This window comes from Meles meles, chromosome 21 (genome assembly GCF_922984935.1).
Source record: "Meles meles chromosome 21, mMelMel3.1 paternal haplotype, whole genome shotgun sequence".
In the NCBI taxonomy this organism is placed as follows: Eukaryota; Metazoa; Chordata; class Mammalia; order Carnivora; family Mustelidae; genus Meles; species Meles meles.
Genome location: NC_060086.1, coordinates 34,863,306 through 34,887,761, shown reverse-complemented (window position 1 = coordinate 34,887,761; position 24,456 = coordinate 34,863,306). Strand labels below are relative to the sequence as shown.

At 46.8% G+C, this 24,456-nt stretch overlaps 1 protein-coding gene across 1 annotated transcript in view; it reads right to left on the bottom strand.

The window, feature by feature from the left end:
• Positions 1–4,274: 4,274 nt before the first annotated feature.
• The window catches only part of ZC3H7A (zinc finger CCCH-type containing 7A), a 36,178-nt gene continuing 15,996 nt past the window's right edge, over positions 4,275–24,456 (bottom strand). Inside the window, exons 7-23 of the mRNA XM_045992618.1 lie at positions 24,322–24,360; positions 23,637–23,670; positions 22,869–23,152; positions 20,382–20,586; positions 19,218–19,282; positions 18,498–18,684; positions 17,175–17,336; positions 16,121–16,317; positions 15,743–15,843; positions 15,115–15,296; positions 14,377–14,453; positions 13,519–13,652; positions 12,975–13,080; positions 9,910–10,018; positions 7,883–8,016; positions 6,020–6,183; positions 4,275–5,208 (exon numbers count right to left, since the gene is read on the bottom strand). Of these exons, the coding sequence (XP_045848574.1) occupies positions 5,019–5,208; positions 6,020–6,183; positions 7,883–8,016; positions 9,910–10,018; positions 12,975–13,080; positions 13,519–13,652; positions 14,377–14,453; positions 15,115–15,296; positions 15,743–15,843; positions 16,121–16,317; positions 17,175–17,336; positions 18,498–18,684; positions 19,218–19,282; positions 20,382–20,586; positions 22,869–23,152; positions 23,637–23,670; positions 24,322–24,360 (2,370 nt within the window). The 3' untranslated portion in view covers positions 4,275–5,018. The remainder of the gene's footprint in view (positions 5,209–6,019; positions 6,184–7,882; positions 8,017–9,909; positions 10,019–12,974; positions 13,081–13,518; positions 13,653–14,376; positions 14,454–15,114; positions 15,297–15,742; positions 15,844–16,120; positions 16,318–17,174; positions 17,337–18,497; positions 18,685–19,217; positions 19,283–20,381; positions 20,587–22,868; positions 23,153–23,636; positions 23,671–24,321; positions 24,361–24,456) is intronic.

Below are 24,456 nucleotides of genomic sequence, written 5' to 3'. Positions count from 1 at the left end.
GATAAATGAGGTGATTTATGCAACGTGCCGGGCCCACAGTGACGTCTCACTAAGTCTGCGACTGTAGTCTCCCAGCGTCCACGATCTGCTTCAAGCGGCGTGTGGCCCAGAGCCTCATCTCCCACCACCACGGCCCTTGGGGGACGGTCTGTGCTGCCTGTACTCACCCCACAGATGGCAAGAAAAACCGACGCTTGGAAAAGTCACCTGTCTGAGGCCGCAAAGCAAGCCGGTGGGAAATTCAGACTCAAAGGCAGGCTGCCAGGGCGCCAGTGACTCTCTGCTGACTCTCTCTGTGAGGTCCTTCCTGAAGTTTTGTGATTATAAAGGACAAGCCAGTAAGGGACGAAATGCGGTGTGAGAGTGACAGAAAGGAAGTGCTTCCATGAGAGAGAGATGCCATGTGTACCGGGGGTGAAGTGAGGTCCATGATTACTCAGCTGCTGGGGCCGCAGATGACTGGGAAAGGAGGCAGATGAAACTCGGAGGGGACCAGGGCAGGGTGAGTGCCGGCAAGAAACAAACAAAGCTCGGGCGGGGGTCACCTGGGTGGCTCAGTGGGTTAAGCCTCTGCCTTGGCTCAGGTCATGATCTCAGGGTCCTGGGATCAAGCCCCACATGGGGCTCTCTGCTCAGCAGGGAGCCTGCATCCCCCTCCTCTTTCTCTGCCTGCCTCTCTGCCTACTTGTGATCTCTGTCAAATAAATAAAATAAAATAAAATAAAAAAAGGCACGGGCGGGTAATAACCAGATAAGACCTCACCTGTGCCCCAGGGCAGCTGCCTGAGCCTGGTGCCTGGCTTCCAAGGATGGAAGGTGTGGTTACCCTTGCCTACCTTGCTAGGGAGCTGGAACATTCCGTGTGTCAACCGCTGAGGCCCAGTACGCTGGCAGTTTATTTACACCAACCATTTTTGCTCCTTGTTTTGTAGCTGCCATGTCCTTTATGTTCCTTCTTTACTTTGTTCATTTGTATTAAGTGGATGTTTGCTAGTATCCCATCAATTAATGGTTTTAAACCTTTCTTTGGTTATATCCTTAGCAGTTGCTCTGGGGATCACTATGTAAGTTTTTTCCCAGAATTTCTACTTCAGATTATACTACCTTTTTTTTTTTTTTTTTAAGATTTTATTTATTTATTTGACAGATAGAGATCACAAGTAGGCAGAGAGGCAGGCACAGAGAGACGGGGAAGCAGGCTCCCCGCCGAACAGAGAGCCCGACGCGGGGCTCGATCCCAGGACCCCAAGATCACGACCCCAGCCAAAGGCAGAGGCCCAACCCACTGAGCCACCCAGGCGCCCCAGACTATACTACCTTAATTGCAGTAGGAGACAAAAGCTTCTCCAATGTAGCTGTTTCCTCTTCCCGTTCCTGTGCTCTTTCACTTTTTCATCTATTATATTACAAACTCGGTAATACAGTGTTTTTGTACCGTTTTACATAATCTTGTTTTTATAGATGCCTAGAAAAAATGTATTTCTAGGTTTTTTAATATTCACCCTCTTTACCATTTCTAGTCCCTGTGGATTCGTCTGTATAGATCTGAGTTTCACTGGTGTATTACTAAGGAAAACAAATGTGGTCAAAAGTCACCAGTCTCCATTCACCGTGGGCTGCTAGGACAGAATTCACCCTACACTTCTGTAAGACACCTGTCGCTGGCACAGGCCTTGATAAGGTCCAAAGAACTTGTGCTGCCTGGGGGTTCACTCTTCAGACCCAGAATACCTTGCGGCAATGCAAGGTGACACCTCATAGACCAGGAAATCGCCCTGGATTTAAAAAGGCAGTTCATTTCCTCTTCTCATCGAGACATCTGGCTGCTGCCCTGACACCAGAATGTGCTTCTGAAACTGATAAGTTCATTTCTGAACACACCAGGCAGTCAGGGTCAGACTGCACCTCCCTTCAAGGCCAAGTCAGCCATAATGTCCACATTGACCCATATCCGAGCTTTCATGGTCACTTTTTTTTTTTTTTTAAAGATTTTATTTATTTATTTGACAGACAGAGATCACAAGCAGGCAGAGAGGCAGACAGAGAGAGAGGAGGAAAAAGGCTCCCTGCCAAGCAGAGAGCCCGATGCGGGGCTCGAACCCAGGATCCTGGGATCATGACCTGAGCTGAAGGCAGAGGCTTTAACCCACTGAGCCACTCAGGTGCCCCTCATGGTCACTTTTTATGCCATGATCAAGTTGCTGGAGTTTGAGAAGGGGGCGGGGAGAGCATATGTTACTTCTGTAAATCCTTTCTTAGAACCACAGAGAAATAATGCTTATTAACTTTTAAAGCTTCTGAGCATTTACTTAGCAAACAGGATGTGCCCGAGAAGGTACAGCTTGGCGGGTACTGCAGGAGGGAAGCCTACGCCCTGAGCCTGGGCCATCTGGACAACTGTGGCTCTGCTGCTTGGAGACCTTGTATCAGGAACCCAGAATTGGCTTTCTAGAAATTGGTATTCTTCCCCTGCAACAAATAATAAGAAACCTATATTCTGATCTCTCCACGCCAACTAAAGTGATCCTCGACCACTCACAGGATCTCAAACTAAGTTTCTAGCAGGTGTTCCAAAAGTTAAGACAAGCGACTTTTTCATCTGTTAACTGAAACAGAGCACCAGAGACCACTTTTTTTTAAAATATATCATTTATTTATTTGATTGAGACACAGCGAGAGAGGGAACACAAGCAGGGGGAGTGGGAGAGGGAGAAGCAGGCTTCCCGTGGAGCAGAGAGCCCGATGTAAGGCTCGATCCCAGAACCCTGGGATCAGGACCTGAGCCAAAGGCAGACGCTTAATGACCGAGCCACCCAGGTGCCCCAAGACCACTTTTTTTTTTTTTTTTTAAAGATCTTATTTATTTATTTGACAGAGATCACAAGTAGGCAGAGAGGCAGTCAGAGAGGAGGGAAGCAGGCTCCCCGCTGAGCGGAGAGCCCGACGCGGGGCTCGATCCCAGGACCCTGAGATCATGACCTGAGCTGAAGGCAGAGGCTTAACCCACTGAGCCACCCAGGCGCCCCTCCAAGACCCACTTTTTAACATCTGTTTTCTCCTTGGAGAAAGGAGTTTGGAAGAAAGTCCAAAGAAGAAAAAAATGTAATGAAGTCCATCTTTACAGACTAGACAGACCTAGTAGAAAAATAGCACTACCAGTCTATTCTACAGAAAATGTCACCCATAACAGATTATCTATTTGGCAAACAAGACGCGCTCCTAATGCATCCACCAAGTATGACTGGTCTCAACCGCCTTCCCGCACGTGGAGAGAAACCAGTCTCTCCTGTCTTCAAGGAGTCACAGGCAGCCTCTGGTTCTTCTAAATGTTCTCCTTGTCTCATCTCACTCCCAGCAGCTATGCCCTCCTCTCCAGGGTTGTTGGACTCATATACCAGAACAAAGAACCTTTTTGTTACCCCCCTAAACCCACCCATTCAAGGTTGTCACGAGGAAGTGACTTTGCGTGAGGGTGTGGAGGCTTGGCACATCACAGCCCAGCAGATCCCTGCCTTCCAAATCCGTCCAGCATGACGCCCATCCCCAACAAGGGCGCCTACCTCTGGATGTAGCAGCCCCCACGCCCACCCCGCACTCTGCCGACAACTCTGCCCCCCAGCTCACTGCATCCCAGCCTCTGAAGCAGGCCAGGATCCCAGGGGACATCTTAGCTCTGTCTCTGTTTCTGCCAGCCATCCTGACCATGCCGTCTGTGGTCTTTGAACAACCAAAACGGCCCTACTGAAGAGTGTTGTGCCAGTCGTCTGTAGAAACCCTCGTCCCATGGCCCACGTGCACGTCTGTCTCCCTGCTAGTCATGCAGCTGAATGAAACGCAGAAGAGCCCCAGGAGAGTTGCCATGTCACTGAACAAGAGAAGCTGCTTATCAACCCAAATCTGGGAGAGAGCGGGACAGAGTGAAAAGTCACTTTTGGGGGCGCCTGGCTGGCTCAGTGGGTTAAAGCCTCTGCCTTCGGCTCAGGTCACGATCCCGGAGTCCTGGGATCGAGCCCCACATTGGGCTCTCTGCTCCGTGGGGAGACTGCTTCCTCCTCTCTCTCTGCCTGCCTCTCTGCCTACTTGTGGTCTCTGTCTGTCAAATAAATAAATAAAAATCTTTAATAAAAATACAAAAAAGTCACTTTCGTGTCTAATTTGCATACTATCACTAATTGCTTAAGTAAAGGTGTTTAAAAACAAAAAAAAACCTTGTGATTTTTAGGGCCCAGTTTCAATAATTCTCTTGGGGGGGGGGGAAGGACCACACCAAAAAATGAAAGACATCTATATATAAAGTGTTTATTACAGGCAATAGGCAATATTGGTCCATACACTACACAATACCAACAGTACAAGTGTAATCTCTCAAAATCATCATTTAAACAGCAAAAGACCAAGAAATAAAATTTGAGTCAACTGATTATTTTTCAAAATAGTCTCAATGCACATTATCCTTAGTTCCCTTATCATAGTGAAACATACAAATACAGAAAAATACCCCATTTAACATGTACTAGTGTTAAATGGTTATTTGGCTTAAAATCTGAGTTAAGAAAATCCTTTTTAGCAACCTACATACAGATAAGTAGCAAACTTTATTATATTAAACGATTTTGTTCCATTTAAAACGTGAAGAATTTCATCCATCATGTCTTCTGACCCCTAGCGCCAAGTGTCTACTCTCTCCCCATGATGGTTCTTATCTGAAGGACCAACTCAAGGAGTCGTCTTAGACATAACCTTATCCTCTTCCCCAACACACTTCATCCAAAAGTCTGTTCAACAGATGGCAACCGGGTAGCGGTCACTTCGCCATCTGATGCCAGTGGGGCCACGACAGCATCAGGCCAGACCTGTTCAACAGCCCGTTTTCCTACCTACTGTGGGTTGCTGCTCAGGAGGTACGAGAGACGCCAATACAAGCAGAAAGTCTGCAGCTCCTCTGCTACGTGCCTTGGAACACTTTCAATTTTTCTGGTCAATGCTTTGATTAGGTAACGTACATAAAAGCCAGCATATTAGTTTAAATCTTTAAACAAAAAACTATATTTTCCAAAGTCATTATCATTTGGGGCGATTAAGTGATCTTTTCTTGCTTTGTTGAGTTTCATCTTTAGGGCATCCCTTCTTTCTTCCCACTCATGCAGTTCGGCATTCCCGTGTGCGAACTTACAGCCGTTCCCTTCTGTGCAGGTGCCGTTCATATACCTGCGGGGCGAGTCAGCTTGGTGAGCGTCCGCGAGTTATTTATACAAACCCAAAGCGTGCACGCTTCACTGGCTTGGTGACTGGCATAAAACTTTTAGTTCAAAATCTTAAGCCTAGGGAAATGAATACTACATAGCCTTGACATCTGCCATGGGAAATAAATCAGCACTTGTAAATATATGTCGTGAAAAACAAGGGTGATTTGGGGGTGGGTGGCCGGGGGAAGACCACAGTCCTTCCTGATGGAGGGGAAAGAAATCAGAAGTCGCGCTCTGTAAAAGATGTCTTGGGTAGTTTTGGGTATCACCTGGATCTAAACGGGGAAATCACATATAGACCGTGATCTTGACAAAATGAGGAGCAATTCAAAACTCTGGTTTTTTGCTAAAACATTTTCTAAAGCAACTTAAACAAAGGAGCGACAGTAACATTCTCCTTCGGCCTGAGCCGGTTCCGTAGATGCACCGGAACAGCCCGTATCCAGCGGGCGGCTTCAGAACGGCAGGGTGCACTGCGGTTAGCCACTCACCCTTGACAGCTCAAAGACGGTTTGGGCAAATTGGAACAAACATTCCTATCTCCTCGGTGATCTTAAGACATCTCACACCCATACGGGCAGACTAGTCAATCTTTTCATGTAAGCACACGTTCTCATGAAGAAACACCCGAGGAACAACTAACGCTTGGAGCCCAAATCCCGGCATCCGCTCCCAGACCTCATCGCCCGCATAACCTCTGCCCACCACAGAAGGACTGTGAGTCACGTGACCGCGGCCCTTCTCGCGCGGGGGGGTTCGCGGCAGCGACGTACCTGTCACAGATACAAAAATACCCTGTTGGAAAGCGGTGCTGCCAGCAGTACTGGTCGTCCTCGGTGTGAAAAACCTTCTCCTTGTGCTTCTCTGAAGAGATGTGGCCTTGCCACTGCTTCTCACTGTTACAGTTCTTGCCGCACATCCAGCAGTGGAAGTCCGCCTGCAACGCCCCAAACACACGCGTCCCGTCAGACGGGGTCATCTGCGTCCCTTGACGGGCCAAACCCGGTGCAGGGAGGGCAGCAGAGCTAGAAAGCACTTGACCTCAGACCCAGACTCTATTCTCGGGGAGCCCGTCTGGTGGGGGGAGCCAGGCAAGAAGGTAAAGCTCAAAGTCAAAGTCAGAAAACAGGACCAAGAAAAGGACCCCAGCCCCGGGAGGGGCGGCAGAGCACAGGCGGCAGAGGGCAGCGGTGATGGACTGGGTCAGGGCCCAGCAAGTCTCTGGCAGGGAGGCGACAGGGGCTGGTGCACAGACGAGCACGTCTGTGGGGAGGAGGAGGGGCCAGGCTCCCGTGAGGACCCTGGGAAGGATGAACGCTGTGAGGACCCGTAGAGTGGACAGGAAAGCCCAGCGCTCTCCAGCTGCAGAGGACAAGCAGCCGTGCCTTTCAGGGCACACGAGAAGAGCTCCTGCTATGGGTCCCAGGCTCACGCCGGGGACCAGAGAAGTCCAGATGCTGCGAAGACACTGTCCCTAGGACACAGACCTACACAGAAGGAACTACATTCCGGTCAGTGGAAGGACCACCGCAGATGCAAGCTACAGGCGTCTGCGCAGGGCTCCCTAAATGTCCTGGGTAAGAATCATTTTCAAGTGACTAAGAACAGATTCCTGGAGACTTGCCATGAGACTGTGACTCGCTATAGCTAGGGGACAGATGAAAATCTACCTGATTAAACAGCCCAGGTAAATCTCACAATCCAGTAGGTCCAGGTGACCCTGCTTTGGGAACACAGGAACACCTGAGAGGCGGCAAGGGAACCAGTGCTGTGCCTTGGCAGAGGAGATGGGAGTTCAAAGGGCACAACTCCGGGAAACGCTTGGGGGCAAGGCCAGGCCAGAGACGTGACCCAGATCCAGCAGAATCAATTACGGGGAGGTACCAAAACACAAAACTAGAAACAAGGAGCGGAGTAATGCATGTGTATGTCCTCTTTAAAAACACAAGCCAGCCAGAACCATAGCTCAGGAAGAAATGTGTCAAAGACAGGTAAACGTAGCCTGGAAAATTCACACTGGATCTTGTCCCTCAGGGATGGGGGACAAAGGGGGCAACACCAGCCCTGTCTGTAAACATTTTCTTTATTTCACAAAAGTGAACACGATGAACTGTTAACATGGTGGGCTCAAGATATTCATTTTATTATCCTCTTTCCTCTTGTAAAAATGTTTAAAAGAAAACCCAAACAGTAAAAAACCACAGGTGACTTAGTATCTTCACAGGACCCTGAGGCAGAGGTCAGACACCGCCATGTAAGGAGGGAATGAGGGGGTTAGCACCCACATTTCCGGAGCATCTTCTGAGACCCAGCATTGGCCAAAGTGTCCGGGACCCACCCTCCTTCACTTACCCACCATAACCCCTCTCGGGGATGCTCAATGACCTGTCCTGGGCCACAGGCTGGTAAGGAGAGGCCCCAGCATTTAGGCTCCAAATTCTCCGGCTCCGAAGTCAGCAAAAGGACAGAGGGAAGGATTTGCTAGCATCGGGGACTTAAGCTAACAGCCCAGGGCCACCAGAGGGAGGTGGAGAGACAGGAGGAAGGCAGGCAGCCGGGGAGCCACGCTGGGAGGAAAGGAAGGCTCCGTCAGTGGAGGAAGGAAGGGGGGGGGGGGGTGACCACCGGGGACTCACGGTAACTTCAGCGTAATCTGTCGGCATGTGAATTTGTTTTCCGTTTTCCTTGTTTGATTGACTGGCTACGTCATCACTTTTTTCATGTTTTTGACTCTTTAGCCACAGTTCATAAAACTGCTCCATATCTTGTACTAAAGAAAAACAAATCCCTTTCAGCGGCGGCGATTTAACTACGCCACTGACACACACAAGAACACGCAAAGCTTTTGCATCAGTCGGCATACATTTTCCAGAGGGAAGCCAGAGGGCAGAACGGAGACGGACTGCGTTAGGCTGCATTAGGCGAGGAGAGGGGCCCTGTCCCAGCAGGAGGTGAACTCTCATGGCCCTGAACCTATGAACTCCCCACATTTGCAAGACTCTTTGGGGGTGCTGAAAAGTCAGAAACCATTAAAAGGGTATTGCTTTAAAAAGAAAGAAAAATAAAAGCACTTCCCACTGCTTCATGCTGCCCCAGGAGGACCCTATCACCCCCACAACCACATGGGCTACTTAACACAGCTCAGGGTCCTGCGGCAGATATGCTCCTGTCTACCGAAAAAGTCGAGAAACTCACTCCCCTCTGCGACCAAGATTCTGACCCTGACGGGAACCCATCAGTCGAGCCCCTGTCCGCGAGGACCCACATGCTGGGGTACAATTTACAACAGCACAGCCGGGACCAGGTCCGGGGCAGTGGCTACAAGCAGTTTCCTACAGTAAGACCAGGTATGTTCAGCATGACCGACAAGTGCGAAGAAGCCAGGTTTCTGAACCCCACGGCTGCTGACAATCTGGGCCAGCTAATTCTCTGCTGTGGGGGGCTGTCCCGTGCACTGGGGATGTTTAACAGCATTCCTGGACTCTCCACACTGGATGCCCATAGGACACCCCACCCAGGTCATGACAACAAAAACATCGCTGGACACTGCCCAGTGTCCTCAAGGGAGGCAGGTGTGTGGGGCAAAATTCATCCCCGGCTGAGAACCACTGTGCTAAAAAAAATCTGGTAGTAAGGTTAAGGTCAAAAACTGGCTTTGGGGGTGCCTGGGTGGCTCAGTGGGTTAAAGCCCCTGCCTTCGGCTCAGGTCATGATCCCAGAGTCCTGGGATCGAGCCCCACATCGGGCTCTCTGCTCAGCGGGGAGCCTGCTTCCTCCTCTCCGTCTCTCTCTCTCTGCCTGCCTCTCCCCCTACTTGAGATCTCTATCAAAAAAATAAAAATCTTTAAAAAAAAAACAAACAAAAAAAACTGGCTTTGTTGCCTACCCAAGTGTTTCTAACAACATGTCACCAGACTAAGAAGAGAGATCACCTAGAAATCCTTCTCCATTCAGACCAGTGGGAGCAGGAACCATTGCTACGGCCCTGCTCGGCAAGGACATCTTCAGGAAGGCCCACCGGTACGCCCCTCCTCCAAGCAAGACAGCCACGAGTCCCATCCACACACGTCACCGACCGTGGACACTGGTCAGACCCGGCAGGTGACATGCTTCAGTCGGACTGGTTCTTGTAATTCAGAGACCGCAGATCTTCAACAGTTGGTAAATTCCCATCACTGTACTAGAGATTCAACAACAACGATCCCCGTCCTTGCAGGAAAACCTCTCTGGTCAAAAGTGAAAGGTTGTCTCGGGCTCCTCTCCAAGACTCCCACGGTACACTTGCCGTTTGACCAAGACAGACATTCTCTCCTCAGGCCTCTGCCCCTGCAGCTGTAAGACCTCCTTGAGGAACTTCAAATCTGACCTGGTTTTTCGGGGGTGCCTACTCACAACAGGAGGCCTTAACTTCCCGGGCCACCTTTCGGGAACATGTCTGTTTCTTTCATGCACATACACCCATGGATTTGTATCCAGCTCCGACCTACGCAAACACGGATCAGGTGTCGGGCTCTCCCCTACTGACGCAATGGCACAACTGTTTCCAAGGCAAACTGCTTTCTGGGTTCGAGGTGAGCTGGCATATTTACATACAGAAAGAAAGGCAACTTCCCAGCAAGCTCGACTGCACAGACGTCAAGCCACAGTTAAGACGGCAACTTACTCCCATTCTCCTTCATGTAAGTCCACACTTCCCGCTCCTCAGGACTATGAGCAAAGGAACAGTTCCCGACATACTGACATTTTTTCCCGGAAGCAATATGATTGCACAGCTGTATAAAAAAAATACATGAACAGGCTTTAAGACAAGGGTACAGTTAGTGAAACTGCCTACTTTTTACACTTAAGCAAAATGAGCATTATTATCTGTGCTAACACTGAGTGACACAATTATTACACAGGATGACTTTGAATGAATTCAAAACCGGCTCTAAGCCCCACAGACATGAGATGATATTAATTAAGCTTTCTCTCTCAAAATCCTTCAAAGTAAAATCTCCAAAAGAAAAAAAAAAAAAAGGAAGGAACTAGGATGTGGAATATTTTCTGACAAGAAAATGTCTACAAACGCCCTTATTCGAAGCATTTGCTTCTATCCAGTGCCCTGGATCTCCACAGGGCAGATCTCTGGCCCCCTCTCAGTCTGACAGCTCCTGCTCTCCCTGCCTAATGCCCACGAGACCTCCCTGTCAGCTCCTGGGAGGTAATGAGGAAACTGCAGACTGCTCCAAGGGTCCTACACGGTATCAGGAAAAATCTCAGAATTCGGTTTCCTCATATAACCCATACTGGCCGCTAACCGCAGCCGTCGTGCATTCGATACGCATTGTCTGGAGACAATGATGACACGAGCCAGGCCGTCTCGTTACACAGCGTTCAAACAACATCTCTTCTGCTTATTTGCCTCGTGTTTTTACTAAGCAAATGTGGTGAAACAGGGAGGAAAATAAGGTGATCGCATCAGCCGAACGTAGACGGCCCTGAGAACCACAACGAGCAGGAACGAAGGAAACCTCCATTACCAAGCTCATTCTCAAATAGCAATATGCTTGTCTTTACAGAGCATTCTAGTACGGTTAACTGTTAGCTCACTTTGTGTTTCAGCAGAGGCTGGCCCTATATATCAGTTTACATAATGTCAGAGGTTAGCGTCAGTTTCCGCTATAAATCTAAAAGCGGTCGGGCCACCCCGAATACTGCAGGTTTCCTCCCTTGGCCCAATGTCAATGCCCCCCACCACCACTTCCAATCCTCTGCATAAAGTGAAACCCCATTAAGTTCTTAGGCAGGTATGACTAGGGAAACATTTACCACAGTCTCTCCAAGTTCAATGATAAGGAGCAGGGAGAAGAGAAGATAAAGGGAAAGGCCGGCCACTGTGCTGGGTTTTTACTAACACCATCTCACGTAATCTTCCCTAGGACATAATTATTCCCATTTACAGGTGAGCAAACTGAGGCTGAGTAACGTGACCAGGACCCTTCTGGCAGACTCTGAAGCCGGGTCTCCTTCCATCCACCTCACCATACTGTCTCCACACACACACACACACACACACACACACAGAGTATTATTTCTTGTTAGAAAAAGGATCCCTTAGCAATACCTACTATGGTAGAAAAAAGGAGGATATAAGCTAGCGGCACAGTGCACGGCAACGCATCACGTCTGAGATTAAAGAATAACCAGTCGTCCCGGCAGCTGAACTAGAATCACTCTCAGCCGCCTTTGTTTTAACAAAGAATGAGAATGGGGCGCCTGGGTGGCTCAGTGGGTTAAGCCTCTGCCTTCGGCTCAGATCATGATCTCAGGGTCCTGGGATCAAGCCCCGCATCGGGCTCTCTGTTCAGCAGGGAGCCTGCTTCCTCCTTTCTCTCTCTCTCTGCCTGTCCCTCTGCCTACTTGTGATCTCTGTGAAATAAATAAATAAAATCTTAAAAAAAAGAATGAGGAGTACACCCATTCTCTCCTCTTTGAAAGCCTAAGATATCCACGGCTCCAACAAACCTTCTTCCCCGTCTACAAGGCCCACCAACTAAACTACTCCGATCCCCAGCATAAAACCACCGTGGATGAAACATGCACGCTGCCTCCTTCATAGACTGACCTTGTAACCTGGGTACGTTCACAAAATGCAAGGTACCCTGGGTGACGGGGTATTAACCTGCCTCTTCCTCAGCTCTCTCGGGCAAGTCAGAGGGGGCATCGTTTCCGAGGGGACTCTGCAAGCCGCCTGCATGGCTTCTCTAGGCAAACGGTTCTCTCCTCCTGTCCGCCATCGGGGCAAAAAAGTTTACTGCCTGTCCACGCTCCAAGCGTCTCTGTTAGCTCACACAGTGACTTCCCTCCAGACTCTCTCTCGTGGAGAGTCAAGTCCAGGGCCGGCTCAGAGGGTCTGCTCAGACCTTCAAGACCACAGAAGGCAGCAGAGGGTATGGAGCAGAAACACGCCACCTCGTGAACGAAAAAGCAGCCTAACTTTCAGCGGGTCTGGTACTTTCTTTCCAAAGATTTCTGAAGGGGCGCCTGGGTGGCTCAGTGGATTAAGCCGCTGCCTTCGGCTCAGGTCATGATCTCAGGGTCCTGGGATCGAGCCCCGCATCAGGCTCTCTGCTCCACAGGGAGCCTGCTTCCTCCTCTCTCTCTGCCTGCCTCTCTGCCTACTTGTGATCTCTCTCTGTCATATAAATAAATAAAATCTTTAAAAAAAAAAAAACAAAAAAAAAACACAAAGGTTTCTGAAGAACGATGTGCCTCGAACAGTGACCATTTTTCCTTTGGGTGACTTTTAGAAAATCCTAACAAGTGGAGTATCTTTGAGCTAGTATCCACTGCTTGAGTCAAAGAAACTTAGCAATAGCATTTGTAGTAAGAGAAGGCCTTGAGTTGAAGGTTGAAGCTGGCCTAGGAATGAAGTTTAAACGAAATCCCTTCCCACTCACTCCCAAAGTAATTCATCTGAAAATAAGGTCGGTCGTGCCCGTGACTACTTCTGGAGTTCACTGACTAGTTCCTTTTTTCCGAGCAACTCATACAATCCCAGTCAATCGGAAAACTGTCACAGAACCACACATACAAAAGGGGAAGGAAAACAAGAGAACCATTTAAAAATTTTGGTATTAAGACGAGCATTGAAAGGGCTCCAAGTTTCAATCTGAATCACTACTACTTTATAATGATTTGAAATGCCTAATAAAAAAAAAAGTGGCTTAAAAATTACGTATGTACATCAAACTGTAAAGGCATTTGTTTCTTTGTGGGGAGAGGACGGATGTTCATCCACTTCTTACGTTCGATGGACATCACTCTCATCGCACGCCGATCTCTGGTCCACCTAAGAAACATGGAGTTCAGAAAAAACAAAGACACACTGGCACAAGGCATAATATAAAGGGACAGGTACAACGTTTGTACCTGAAGGACCAGAGATTTTTTTTTTTTCTCAACCCTTCTAAAAGAAATGCCTTCTGATTCTGTCATTTCATTTCCTGTTCATATTTGTTACCAGACATTCCCTAGGAATCCTGAACAAAGAATTGATCCAATTCAGAAAAGACACTACCAAATTTTGTTGAATTCTTCTCTATGAAATGGTAAAAATCCCTTTCGCTTTGCAATTACTCCTACGTTATCCACTTTTGCTCTGTTCTCTTCAAAGTCAATCGTTTTTTCTTCTACGTTTGGTTTTATACCCATGTAACAGAGAATTATGAAACTGGCATTGTTTACACACACTCTCACACACACAGAGACACACTCACACACTACTTACGAGTGCCTTGCTTTTGCACTACAATATTTTCTGTTTTTGTCTGGTTCAATGACTTGGCCATTTCTCAGACACTGAGCACACACAAATTTTATCTTCATGTTAAGAGATCCTGGCATTATCTGATTGCCAAGCACCTGAAACAATTAAAACCCAAATTTTACTTTTAAGAGAACGCCAGTTTTCAGAGAACAAAATACTGAACTACCCTGCATCTCTTTTCTCATGACAGCACGCAATTTCTGGTACTCTCTGGTGTGATGAGTTGGCCGTTATGTACACTACCAGAGACACTGAGTACATAACTAAATCTCCAATTCTCCCCCCAATGCAAGAGAATGATAAGAGATTACAGATGCCAAAGCTCACTGTAGGAAGGCCAGGTCTGGAGGATGATAATTTGGATTTTGTTGGGGGGGAGTGTTGGGGGACCTGGGGAGGCAGTGGATAGAGCAGTGTCGCCGGATGGGAAACAGCCACAGACACGGTCCACGTCCCTCACTCCCAGGTTCCCCACAGCCCAAGAACCAAACTGTTTTACCAATTAAACTGAATAAGAGAATTGACTCCTACAGGCTTGGCAGGTATTATAGGATATCTGCTTTTTTTTAATGATGATCAACTAAAATTTGGGATTTTTTTCACATTAAGAGTAAGTCAGTGAGGGCGCCTGGGTGGCCCAGTGGGTTAAAGCCTCTGCCTTCAGCTCAGGTCATGATCCCAGGGTCCCGGGATTGAGCCCCGCATCGAGCTCTCTGCTCAGCAGGGAGCCTGCTTCCTCCTTTCTCTCTGCCTGCCTCTCTGTCAAATAAATAAATAAAATCTTAAAAAAAAAAAAAGAGAGAGAGAGAGAGAAAATACCTGAGCTCCAGGTACGTTCGCTTCCAAATTCTGCCAATACCGTTTAGATTCTTGGGCGATAGCATCGTGTGAGATACCTGGAAATGCACAAGCCTTCCTTTAGGTTCCCCCTCTGCGCATGGACAGTCCACCAGTCCGGCCAGTCTCGATTCCCTCCTGGTCCCCCACGTAGCACAAACCCCCACCAGCGACGAATGCATGTCGCGTCTCTCTTTTCCACCCCGGAGTATTTACAAACGCAGCTCCTGATGCCATTGGAGGAATCGCCGTTCCTCACAAGAGCAGGCTAGGTGAGTGAACTGGTCCCAGCAAGTCACCACGTGGGGCTGTACTCAAAATAAGCCACTCCAGAAACGAACGGTGACAGTTTACAGCTAAGGATAAAATCAGCAGTGATGTCGCCACATCACGATGACAGAGGAAGTCTGCGACGGGGCTCTGCCAAAGCCTGCCTGCTTTTGAAGAGACCTTTGGGTTTCATTTGAGGGTTTTTTTGTTTTTGGGGTTTTTTTTCCAATTCCAGATTCGTTTACAGGGTTCCGTTATTTTCTGGCACATCATCCAGTGATTCAGCACCTCATTCCATCCCCCTTGGCTCACCATAAGCATGCTCCTTCATCCCCGTCCCCTTTTCCATCTGGCCCCCCGCCTGCCCCCCGGGGACCACCAGTGTGGACTCTGGAGTGAGGAGTCTGTTTCTTGGTTTGCGAGGTGACGTCTCTCCCCGCACAAACCTACCTGTTTCGTTCTGTAATATCCAGACTTTCAGTTCTACAAGACTATGTGCATAAAAGCACTCATCTTCCCTTAAACAGCCATATCGAACCTCATGTCGACATAAATCCAGCTGACACTGGCCGTGAAAAGAGCGTATTTTGGAGTATTTTACCGTTGTCTCTCGTAAAATGTGGACAAGGCACCTGAGATACAAACGGAGTGATATTTTATTGTTCTGCCACGGTTTCTCCAAAAGAAAACAAACAAAAATATATATATGTACATCAGGTCAAGTTCTAGACTGAAAATACATCTTAAATCTTTCTCGAAAAAAATGAATCACTTTACACAACCCTTGCATTAATGGAGAGGGGACGGTAACTACACATTAAGCCATAAGATACTTAAAACCTTCTCATAAGGAGCTACAAATCAATAATGCTTTTCTGTATGAAACATTAATTTAATAATCCCTTTAAAAATTCCCAGCAAGTATACTAAGAGACATCTTTCAACAGTCATCGTCTTTCAAAACAGCAACAACAAAAGCAAAAGCCTAAAATGCCTACGGAGATACTACTCTGGTTTTATTTGGATCTAAAAACAGAATCTATTGCGTCACTATAAAAATTAGAAACTACCAACATACTTATTGTCTTCAAACTCATGCTTTGTAACCGGGTGAGAACAAGAAGTAGAATTATCTTTATTTCTTTTACTTATCATTCTAGGCTTATGATCAAAACATTTCTGGAACAGACAGAGAAGAAGAGTTACCACAACAGCGTAATGCAAAACAGAACTTTTGTACCATACTTTTGCACATAGTTACATATTACACAGTTCTACTGATATATGTTAAAAATGAGGTTGTTTTTTTTTTCCTTTTGGATCCTAGTCGTAACGGCTGGAGGCTGAGTGAATGGTCCCCATATGGCCAGACCAGTGCTCGGCATTTTCTACTTCTGGGCTTGCGAGTCAGAAACTCACCGATTCTATGGTAGAAAATAAGGTTTGGAGACAGTACCTCACAAAGGAATATAAATTCCCCAAGATGCTCTTGGAGAAGTTTGAATACGGTGAGGTTGATCGTCCCATTGCCACCAAAGAAAGCCTCCCTGCTGAACGCCCCTTTCCGCTCCAGGGTCCAGATGTCGATCTCTTCTTGGCAGTAGGCGAACGTGCAGTGGCCGGAGTACCTACATTCCTCCTCAGCGGCCACGTCTAGAAAGACAGACAATTGAAAGACGGAGAAAACGTGGCTGCTGGTTTTTCAAAGACAGTGACTATCAGACACGTTTAGGGCACCCCGTAAGTTTCTTGGAACAACTCACGGACAGCTTTATGCAAGGATACGCATCTCACTTTGGGGGGGGGGGCAGGTTTTAACCCTAAAACAACAGCCCATGAGCCTGAATTACTGTTTAATCTCTGATGGGGGGAAAGGCTCTGATTCCCGCATGTGCTCCACCAAAGTTTAAAAAATCACTCAAGGACATTCGAAGCACATTCAGAGGGAGTGATCGGACAAAGATGAATCCACGAACTTCTCTCAAAAGCAACCTAGAAGAGTAACCTTCTCAAAGCCTTGGTTCAGCACTCTGATTCTGTTTACGCTAAGTCAGGGGATTCCAAGTGTGAGACGCTTTCTGTGGGGAAGGTGGTCAAAGCCTGTGTCCATCAACATCGAGAAAACGTGGCGCCTGATGGCTTAGCAGGCTGACTACTGATTTTGGCTGGGGTCGTGATCTCAGGGTCATGGGATCGAGCCCTGTACTGGGTCTTATACTCAGCGAGAGTCTACTTAAGATTCCCTCTGTCTCTCTCTCTCTCCCCCAACCCGTCCCAACCCCCACTCACACCTGCTTACTCTCTCTCTACAGTAAATAAATATTAAAAAAAGACATTAAAAACAAAGGTAAAAAGAATAGAAAAAAATACAAATGTCTCAACCCAAGGAACTTGCTGCTAACTCGACCTGCACACTTCTGGTAACAGGAATATGGGAACCATTAGAATAAATGTAGCAAATAACTTATCGCTTATGCCATGCATGCCAATTATGTACTTCTGGTACGTACCTTTACATATATAATATGGGCCTTCATAATTTGTTTTTGTTGGCCTTGGACGTATTTTTTTCCATGATTTATCTTCAACATTCTTTATTCTACCAATTAAAATATCCTTCTTACATTTATGATCCATATTAGCATGGTAAGTGAAATCCATTAACTTCGGGCCTGGAAAAGACATGAAGAAGGATTGCTCAAAGGCACAAAAAGTAACGTTTCATTTCACAGGCACATTTACAAGCAGATGTGAACAGATGGATACTGATTATTACAGTCCCACAAAAATCCCATTTTTAAAACTCCCAAATGTAAATAAGCTACTGAAGCAATTTGTGCCTCGTATCTGCTGTCAGAGAATACAAAGTTTTATTCAACACTAGTGGCCCCAAAACAGACCGTTATTTAACTATGAGGGCAGGAATTCTGATGGCCTCTTACACTAAAGAACACTGTTAAATACACAACTAAGAAAGGAAATGAATTTGGGTCCAGTTTAGGATAAACTTTGTTTCTAGCATCTGACTTATGGGTAAAGATATGAAACAAATCAATGAAAAGACTTTAATTTTATAAACATTACATCAAATACTGGTGTTAGAATGCTTTTACGCTAGTTCTTGCTTTATTTGAAAAGGATCACATTCTTGGGGCGCCTGGGTGGCTCAGTTAGGTGAACCGTCTGCCTTCAGCTCAGGTCGTGATCTCAGGGTCCTAGGACGGAGCCCCGCATCACTGCGCTCCCTGCTTCTCCCTCTGCCTCTCCCCACCCCCATTCTTGCTGTCTCTCAAATCAATCTTTAAAAAAAAGAAAAAAGAAAATGATCACTCTCTTAAACATGTACGGGGAACATAAAGAATCTCATAAAAATTTCGAGATTTCAAAATCAGGTAGATATTGCATTCCATATAATTCTGTAAGTGAAATCATATCAAATAAGAGCAGACTTATCCTATTAGACTCCAATGGGCCCAAATCAGTAATTGCTGCTTGCTAAGAGAAAACTCAAATAGGGACAGGGGCGGGTGGCTCAGTCTTTAAGTGTGTGCCTTCGGGGTCCTGGGATGGAGCCCCACATCAGGCTCCCTGCTCCGCGGGAAGCCTGCTTCTCCCTCTCCCACTCCCCCTGCTTGTGTTCCCTTTCTCCCTGTCTCTCTCTGCCAAATAAATAAATAAAATCTTAAAAAAAAAAAACAACAACACAAAAACCTCAAATAGAGATGGAAGAATCACAGTAGCTGGGGTTTTCCACACATATTTACTAATTCCTAAGAACTCTCAGACTATGGACTGGCTTACTGATACCATCGGCGCCTTTGTTTGGTCCTGACCTGATTTAACAAAACAGATCTGACACGCTTGTCTCAGTTCGTGGGTTCCTTCGAGGGGATGTCGGGGGGTTACGGATGAAGGTGGTTTAGTAACTGCACTTCCAAAAAAGGTTCCAAAGTCATTTCTGGGGTGACTTGAAATTCCCAGGAAACTCTCAGAAGCAAACAAGTTGCCTGGTCCATTCATCTGCAAGAAGAACAAGAAAGAAAACAAAAAACAGGGAAAAAAAAACAGCCAACAAATATTGCACTATCACTAAAGAAGGAAACAAATTTGTGAAAAAAAAAAAAACAAAAACATTCGTCCTCCGCTGAAATCAGTGCTAGTCTGTCCTTGCTGCGCTTCTATGTAAGAAAACGGTTTCTTTCGGTTTCCTCTCCTTGGGTCTCTAGGCCCCTCCCCCACTGTCTTTGATCCTCCTTGCGAGTTGTTAAAAGTACCAGGTAACAGTTCTGCTTCGACAGCACCACAGCGCCTGATTTTTATCTGCCCTGCTCTCAGCTCCCCTGTTTTTGATTCTGCAGCGCGACAGCCTCTTGCGGGGTCTGCGACAGACCCAGGCTTCAACACAGAGCATTTACGACCAGATGTCCCAGGAGAGTCCTATTTTAGCATTATTTCCCCCAGCACATCCATCCAAGTAAGTGAGTTACTTAAGCGAAAGGCCTACGTTCAAGTTTGAGCAACGACGTATTTACAAAAGAGGAAGTAACACTTACAAGTAAAAGGGAGGAATTACTGCCGCTAAGCGCTGTTCCCTCTCTAGAAGTTGAGGTGGACAGATCTAAAATAATAAAAACACTTCAACAGACCTTCTCGTTCTAATCATGTGACAAGAACATCAGGGCTCAGGGGCTGACTACGACTTCCCCGACTTCCCCGCCTTCCTTCCCCATCCCCGTTCCAAACTTTCCTGCTCACTCTCGACACCCAGACGGGGCAGGGGACCTCCCTCTGGAAACCAAGGGCACACACAACCCTTAGACAAACTTAAATAAAGAGCTGTTTTCGGAGCCATAGCTAAAGCAGGGCCTACAGAGCAGGACCAGTTAAAAAGACTAAGAAAATCATTCATACTCCAAAAGGGAAAAGAGCCTCTCCTTGTCAAACTACAAAGCCAGAACTCTTCACATAAAGGAAGTTAGTAAGGACGCGATGACTTTCTTTGTCTCAGTCTACCACTCGATTATTCGCTCTCTGCCCTTCTGTTTCACACAAATTTAAGTTTTTCAGGTATCAATCTCTTGAATTTAATCATTATGATTTTTCTCCCTTTAACCATGTAACAGCGCCTTGGAAAAAATATGAAGATTGTTATCATTACTGTTTAAAGTATATATCAAACCCAGAATTACGGAAACAGGAGTCAGAACAAACACTCAGCAAACCCTTGTGAAAACTAAGGTACCAGGCAGTCCATTGACCTCTAAGAATGGAGCCTGAAGCAGGACACTCGAATTCTAGAAGTCTAATTCTGAAAAGTCTTCACTGGAAATTAGTCTTAACTATGCGCCTCGTTCAGAATTTAAAAGGGATAGCCTGTCTTTAAAGCTCTCTCAGATGGGGTACTCCTTCCTTGCCGGAAACAGTATAAGTCATTCTGCGCCCCGCCCCCCCAAACAACAGACATCCCACTTAACACGCTATCTTGCTTAAGAAAGCAAACAAAAACGGGTGCCACTTACGACCCTATGTACTCCTATGCTTCTCGAGCTCCTGAATGGCACACGGTTCAGGCCAGGCCAGTTAAAACTGAAGACTGAGTTTTCAGCCACCCTGATAATCCAAGTACCAACTACCTAGAGTTAAATCACTGCCAAACACAGGTTGTCTTTTTTTAAAAAATTAACTGCAATTATTTACATGAATGGCTCAATTCTTACCTCGCTTGGCATCACTCATTGAAAATGAATTTAAAGAAGAGCAGAAATCTTCCAAGGATGAAGTCAAAGGCGGGTACAGCTCTGAGAAGGAGGGCGGAGGAGCATACCTCGCACCGATGGGCAAAGTGCCCAAGAGAGATGCTGAGAAGGGTATGCTGGGGGGGACGCTGGCTGCTGGGAGGGCTCCTCTGACTAACGCTGATGGCTAGAGAAGAAAAAAAGAGTCTGTTAAAATCCGGGCAACTCAGTTACAAGTAGGCTGAACTGCTCTGAACATCAGCACACAGACACAAAGTCTTACACTGGGCAATTACGGAACAAAGTTGAAATCAAAATCAAGATTCCGTAGAAGAATCAAGGATACAGAGCTTAGTTCTTTGCAAGACCACTTTTCATATATATATATATATATATATGAATATATATGTGTATATATATACACATATATACATATAAAAATGTGTATATATATACATATATATATATTTTTAAGATTTTATTTATTTATTTGACAGAGAGAGATCACAAGTAGGCAGAGAGGCAGGCGGGGGGGCGGGGGGGGACAGGCTCTCTGCTGAGCAGAGAGCCCCATGCAGGGCTCGATCCCAGGACCCTGAGATCATGACCTAAGCCGAAGGCAGAGGCTTAAACCACTGAGCCACCCAGGTACCCCCAAGACCACTTTTCAAAAAGGATCAAGATGTGATGTCCGGTACTGTTTCAAGCCACATGTTCCATTCCCATTTCCTTTCCCTCTGACTTCTTTCCTTCACCCTACCGCGAGACTCCTAAGAAGCGGCCTTATTCCAGAGGAGCAGTGTGGGGGCTGGGGAGGAAGGAAGGCGCTCAAGCGAAGGGAGCAGCAGAAGCCGGAAACCCTGGACAGTCCTTCCTGGGGATGTGAAGGTACCATCTCACCAGGACAAATGGAAGGCTGCCTCTCTCCTCCCCGCTCACTGTAACAATTAACTGAGAGGAAAGTTACATACTATCTACGTTAACCTTGAGTTTCCTGGATACATCCCACCCTGACGGCCATGGTAGAGACCAGGAAACCGGAGGTGAAGCAAGTTGCTGAAGAAGGGAGGCGGGAAGATGCAAAGCCCGGGGTGCCCACCCTCTACCCTGTTCTTTCTCTACTTCAGCCACACGGAAACCAGCCCTGAATTTCTCCGCCTCTTCCCCCTCCTTTGACTGTTGCTGCCACTGCCGCTATTTCAATACACTTTACGGCAGAGGTCAGTAAACTTTTTCTGCCAAGGGCTCAATGTTAAGTATTTGAGGCTTTGCCCACCACGGTGTCTGTTTCAACTATTCCACTATGTGGCTGCAATGCAAAGGCAGCCACAGACACTACTTCAGTGGACAGTCGTGGCTGGGTTCCAATAAAACTTTATTGATGACCCTGAAATACGAAGTTCATATCATTTTTCCCATGTCACAAGATACTGATCTCCTTTTTTTTTTCCTTCCAAACATTTAAAATTGTAAGCACACCCCCTCCCATTCTTAGGTTGCAGGCCAGACAAGCAGCAGTCTGGGTCCAGATCTGGCCTTGGCTTTATAGCTGCCCTGAGGCGTTATCCCATGAGCCCTTAATCCAAAAGACATATTTTTCTTTAAATATCAAATGCCTATTCTTTTTCAGGATTTTACTTATTTTTAAAAGGATTTATTTATTTATTTAAGAGAGAAAGAGGGGGGCACCTGGGTGGCTCAGTGGGTTAAAGCCTCTGCCTTCAGCTCAGGTCGTGATCCCAGGGTCCTGGGATCGAGCCCCGCACCGGGCTCTCTGCTCTGTGGGAAGCCTGCTTCCCCCCACCTCTCCGCCTGCCTCTCTGCCTACTTGTGATCTCTATCAAATAAATAAATAAATCTTTAAAAAGAGAGAGAGAGACTGCTCGCGCACATGTGCACAAGCGACCAGGGCTCCATCCCAGGACCCTGGGATCATGACCCGAGCTGAAGACAGACGCTTAACCGACTAAGCCACCCAGTCACCACTCCTTTTCAGAATTTTAAACGCACCCTTTCCATGCTATGTGATTCCAACATGTGTTGAGGAAAACTGGGTCATCACTAGATTAGCGTTCCTATTTTACTGAAAAAATAACCACATGAGCCAGGTACAACCAGAGAAGGACAAAAGTCATTTTTAAGGTAAGAGACCCAAAGTTTAGTCTACAGATAATACTGAAAATACAGTTATACGGCAATTTTTTTTTTTTTTAAATTAAGCCTGGGGCGACTGGGTGGCTCAGTTGGTTAAGCATCCAATTCCTGATTTCAGCTGAGCTCATGATGATCTCAGGGTCACAGGATCGAGCCCTGCAGAGGAGCTGAACATGGAGCAGCCTAAGACTGTCTCTCCTATTCGCTCTGCCTTTCCCCCACCCAACCCACTCACGCGCTCTCTAAAAAATAATAGCAACAGATAAATAAAAATGAGACCTGGCTTCAAAAGAGAAGAGTAACGTTGACATTTACCATCACAGTTTCATTGGCTTCAGGGGCTGAATCAAGAAGGTCATCTATTTCATCTCCAAGGACCATATCTCCATCATCCAAGAATGCTTCCGGCATGGTGAAGGGGGTCTTCCCTCCGTTTGCCAACACTGTCGATGGCAGAGAGCTCTCTTCCACTTGCAGCGGCAAAACGGAAGTTAAGGGCAGAATGGGAACGGAGGCCAGCTCGCTTCCAACTTGGTGAGAGAAGCTGGATGCGGGCACAGAGACAACGGGAATGGCTTCCTGCCTCGGAGTTAATAAATCTGTAACACGGACAGAAACGCACACACTCGCCCTCAGTGGACCCACAGAAGACGAGTGTCAAGAGGCAGTAACAGAAAAAGTGCAGAGCTAGGGGACACTAGGAAAGCGATTATAAAAATAAATGGAGAGACGGAGGAAAAGCAATTCAAATCGGAAGGTAGAAAGAATTCTAAAAGTCATTTGCTTTACCCAGGAATAGACATATCTCGTTGTGAAAACGTATGCATGTTTCTCACGGTGCCCGGGCCCCTTCTGGCCAGGGCTGTGAGATGCTGGGGGGGCCACAGGAAGTGCTCAGGGGCCGCCAACCGACTTCTAGTAAAATCCTTCCCTTGCCCACACAGCCAGCAGCAAAAGGTCGTTTTCAAAATGATTCTTGCTTTAATACTAACAAGCACACGGGAATCTTATCTGATGGCACTATGAGGTACACGGTGTCTAAAGCTGGCACTTTCTAGATAAAGAGGACAGGTGAAAACGTACCTGGCTCGATATCTTCCACAGAAGAGTTCAAAGCCTAGAAATTAAACCAAAGAGTGGATCATAGTATTGGAAGGACTCTAGGCTACAAGCCGTCTTGTCCACGTCCCTCTAAAAAAGCAGCGCAGGTTCTCACCGAAAGCGGACCCCTTTCCAGTGAGGATCCAGGAAACAAATGGGACGCTGGGGGCCACGGGGCTAAGCAGGGCTGGTCTAGGGGCACCACTGCCTGCTGCTTGTGGACACTACTTCTCAACGGATCCTCAGGACCGTGCCCGTGCCAGAGGGACCAGTCTAGCCACCGCTCACTCCCCAACTCAGGATGGCATCCTAACTGCTCCAAGACTTACCTTTAAAAAAACAACTTGTTCATTGTGTTAAACCCAGTGACTCCCCAAATTAGTAAGTGGCCCTGAGCCACTTTTTCTAAGAAAACCTAACATCTATGAACATCCTGGAAAACGCTCCACTGGCCTTCAGGAAATGCTGGTTGAAAGATATTACTTGAGCTGTTTGTTTCTTTTTATAGGACAGGAAGCTCTGGCCAATTATGTGTCTGAGGAACAAAAAGCCCTCAAAAATAGATGCAAACCAAAAATATTAAAAGCAGAACTGCCAATGCTTCTATCTGGTTTTGTTTTTTTTTTTTAACAAAAAGCTGTGAGTTTTACAGAAGGAATCACTTTACCTTGGCAGCCCCATCCCCAGGAACTGATTTTAATGAAAGCTGAAAGAAAATAAAGACACTAATTAAAAAAAAAAATCAAGTTACAAATAGAACTGACTCTAAGTTACAAAACAAAATGAAAATCCCTCCTGGAGA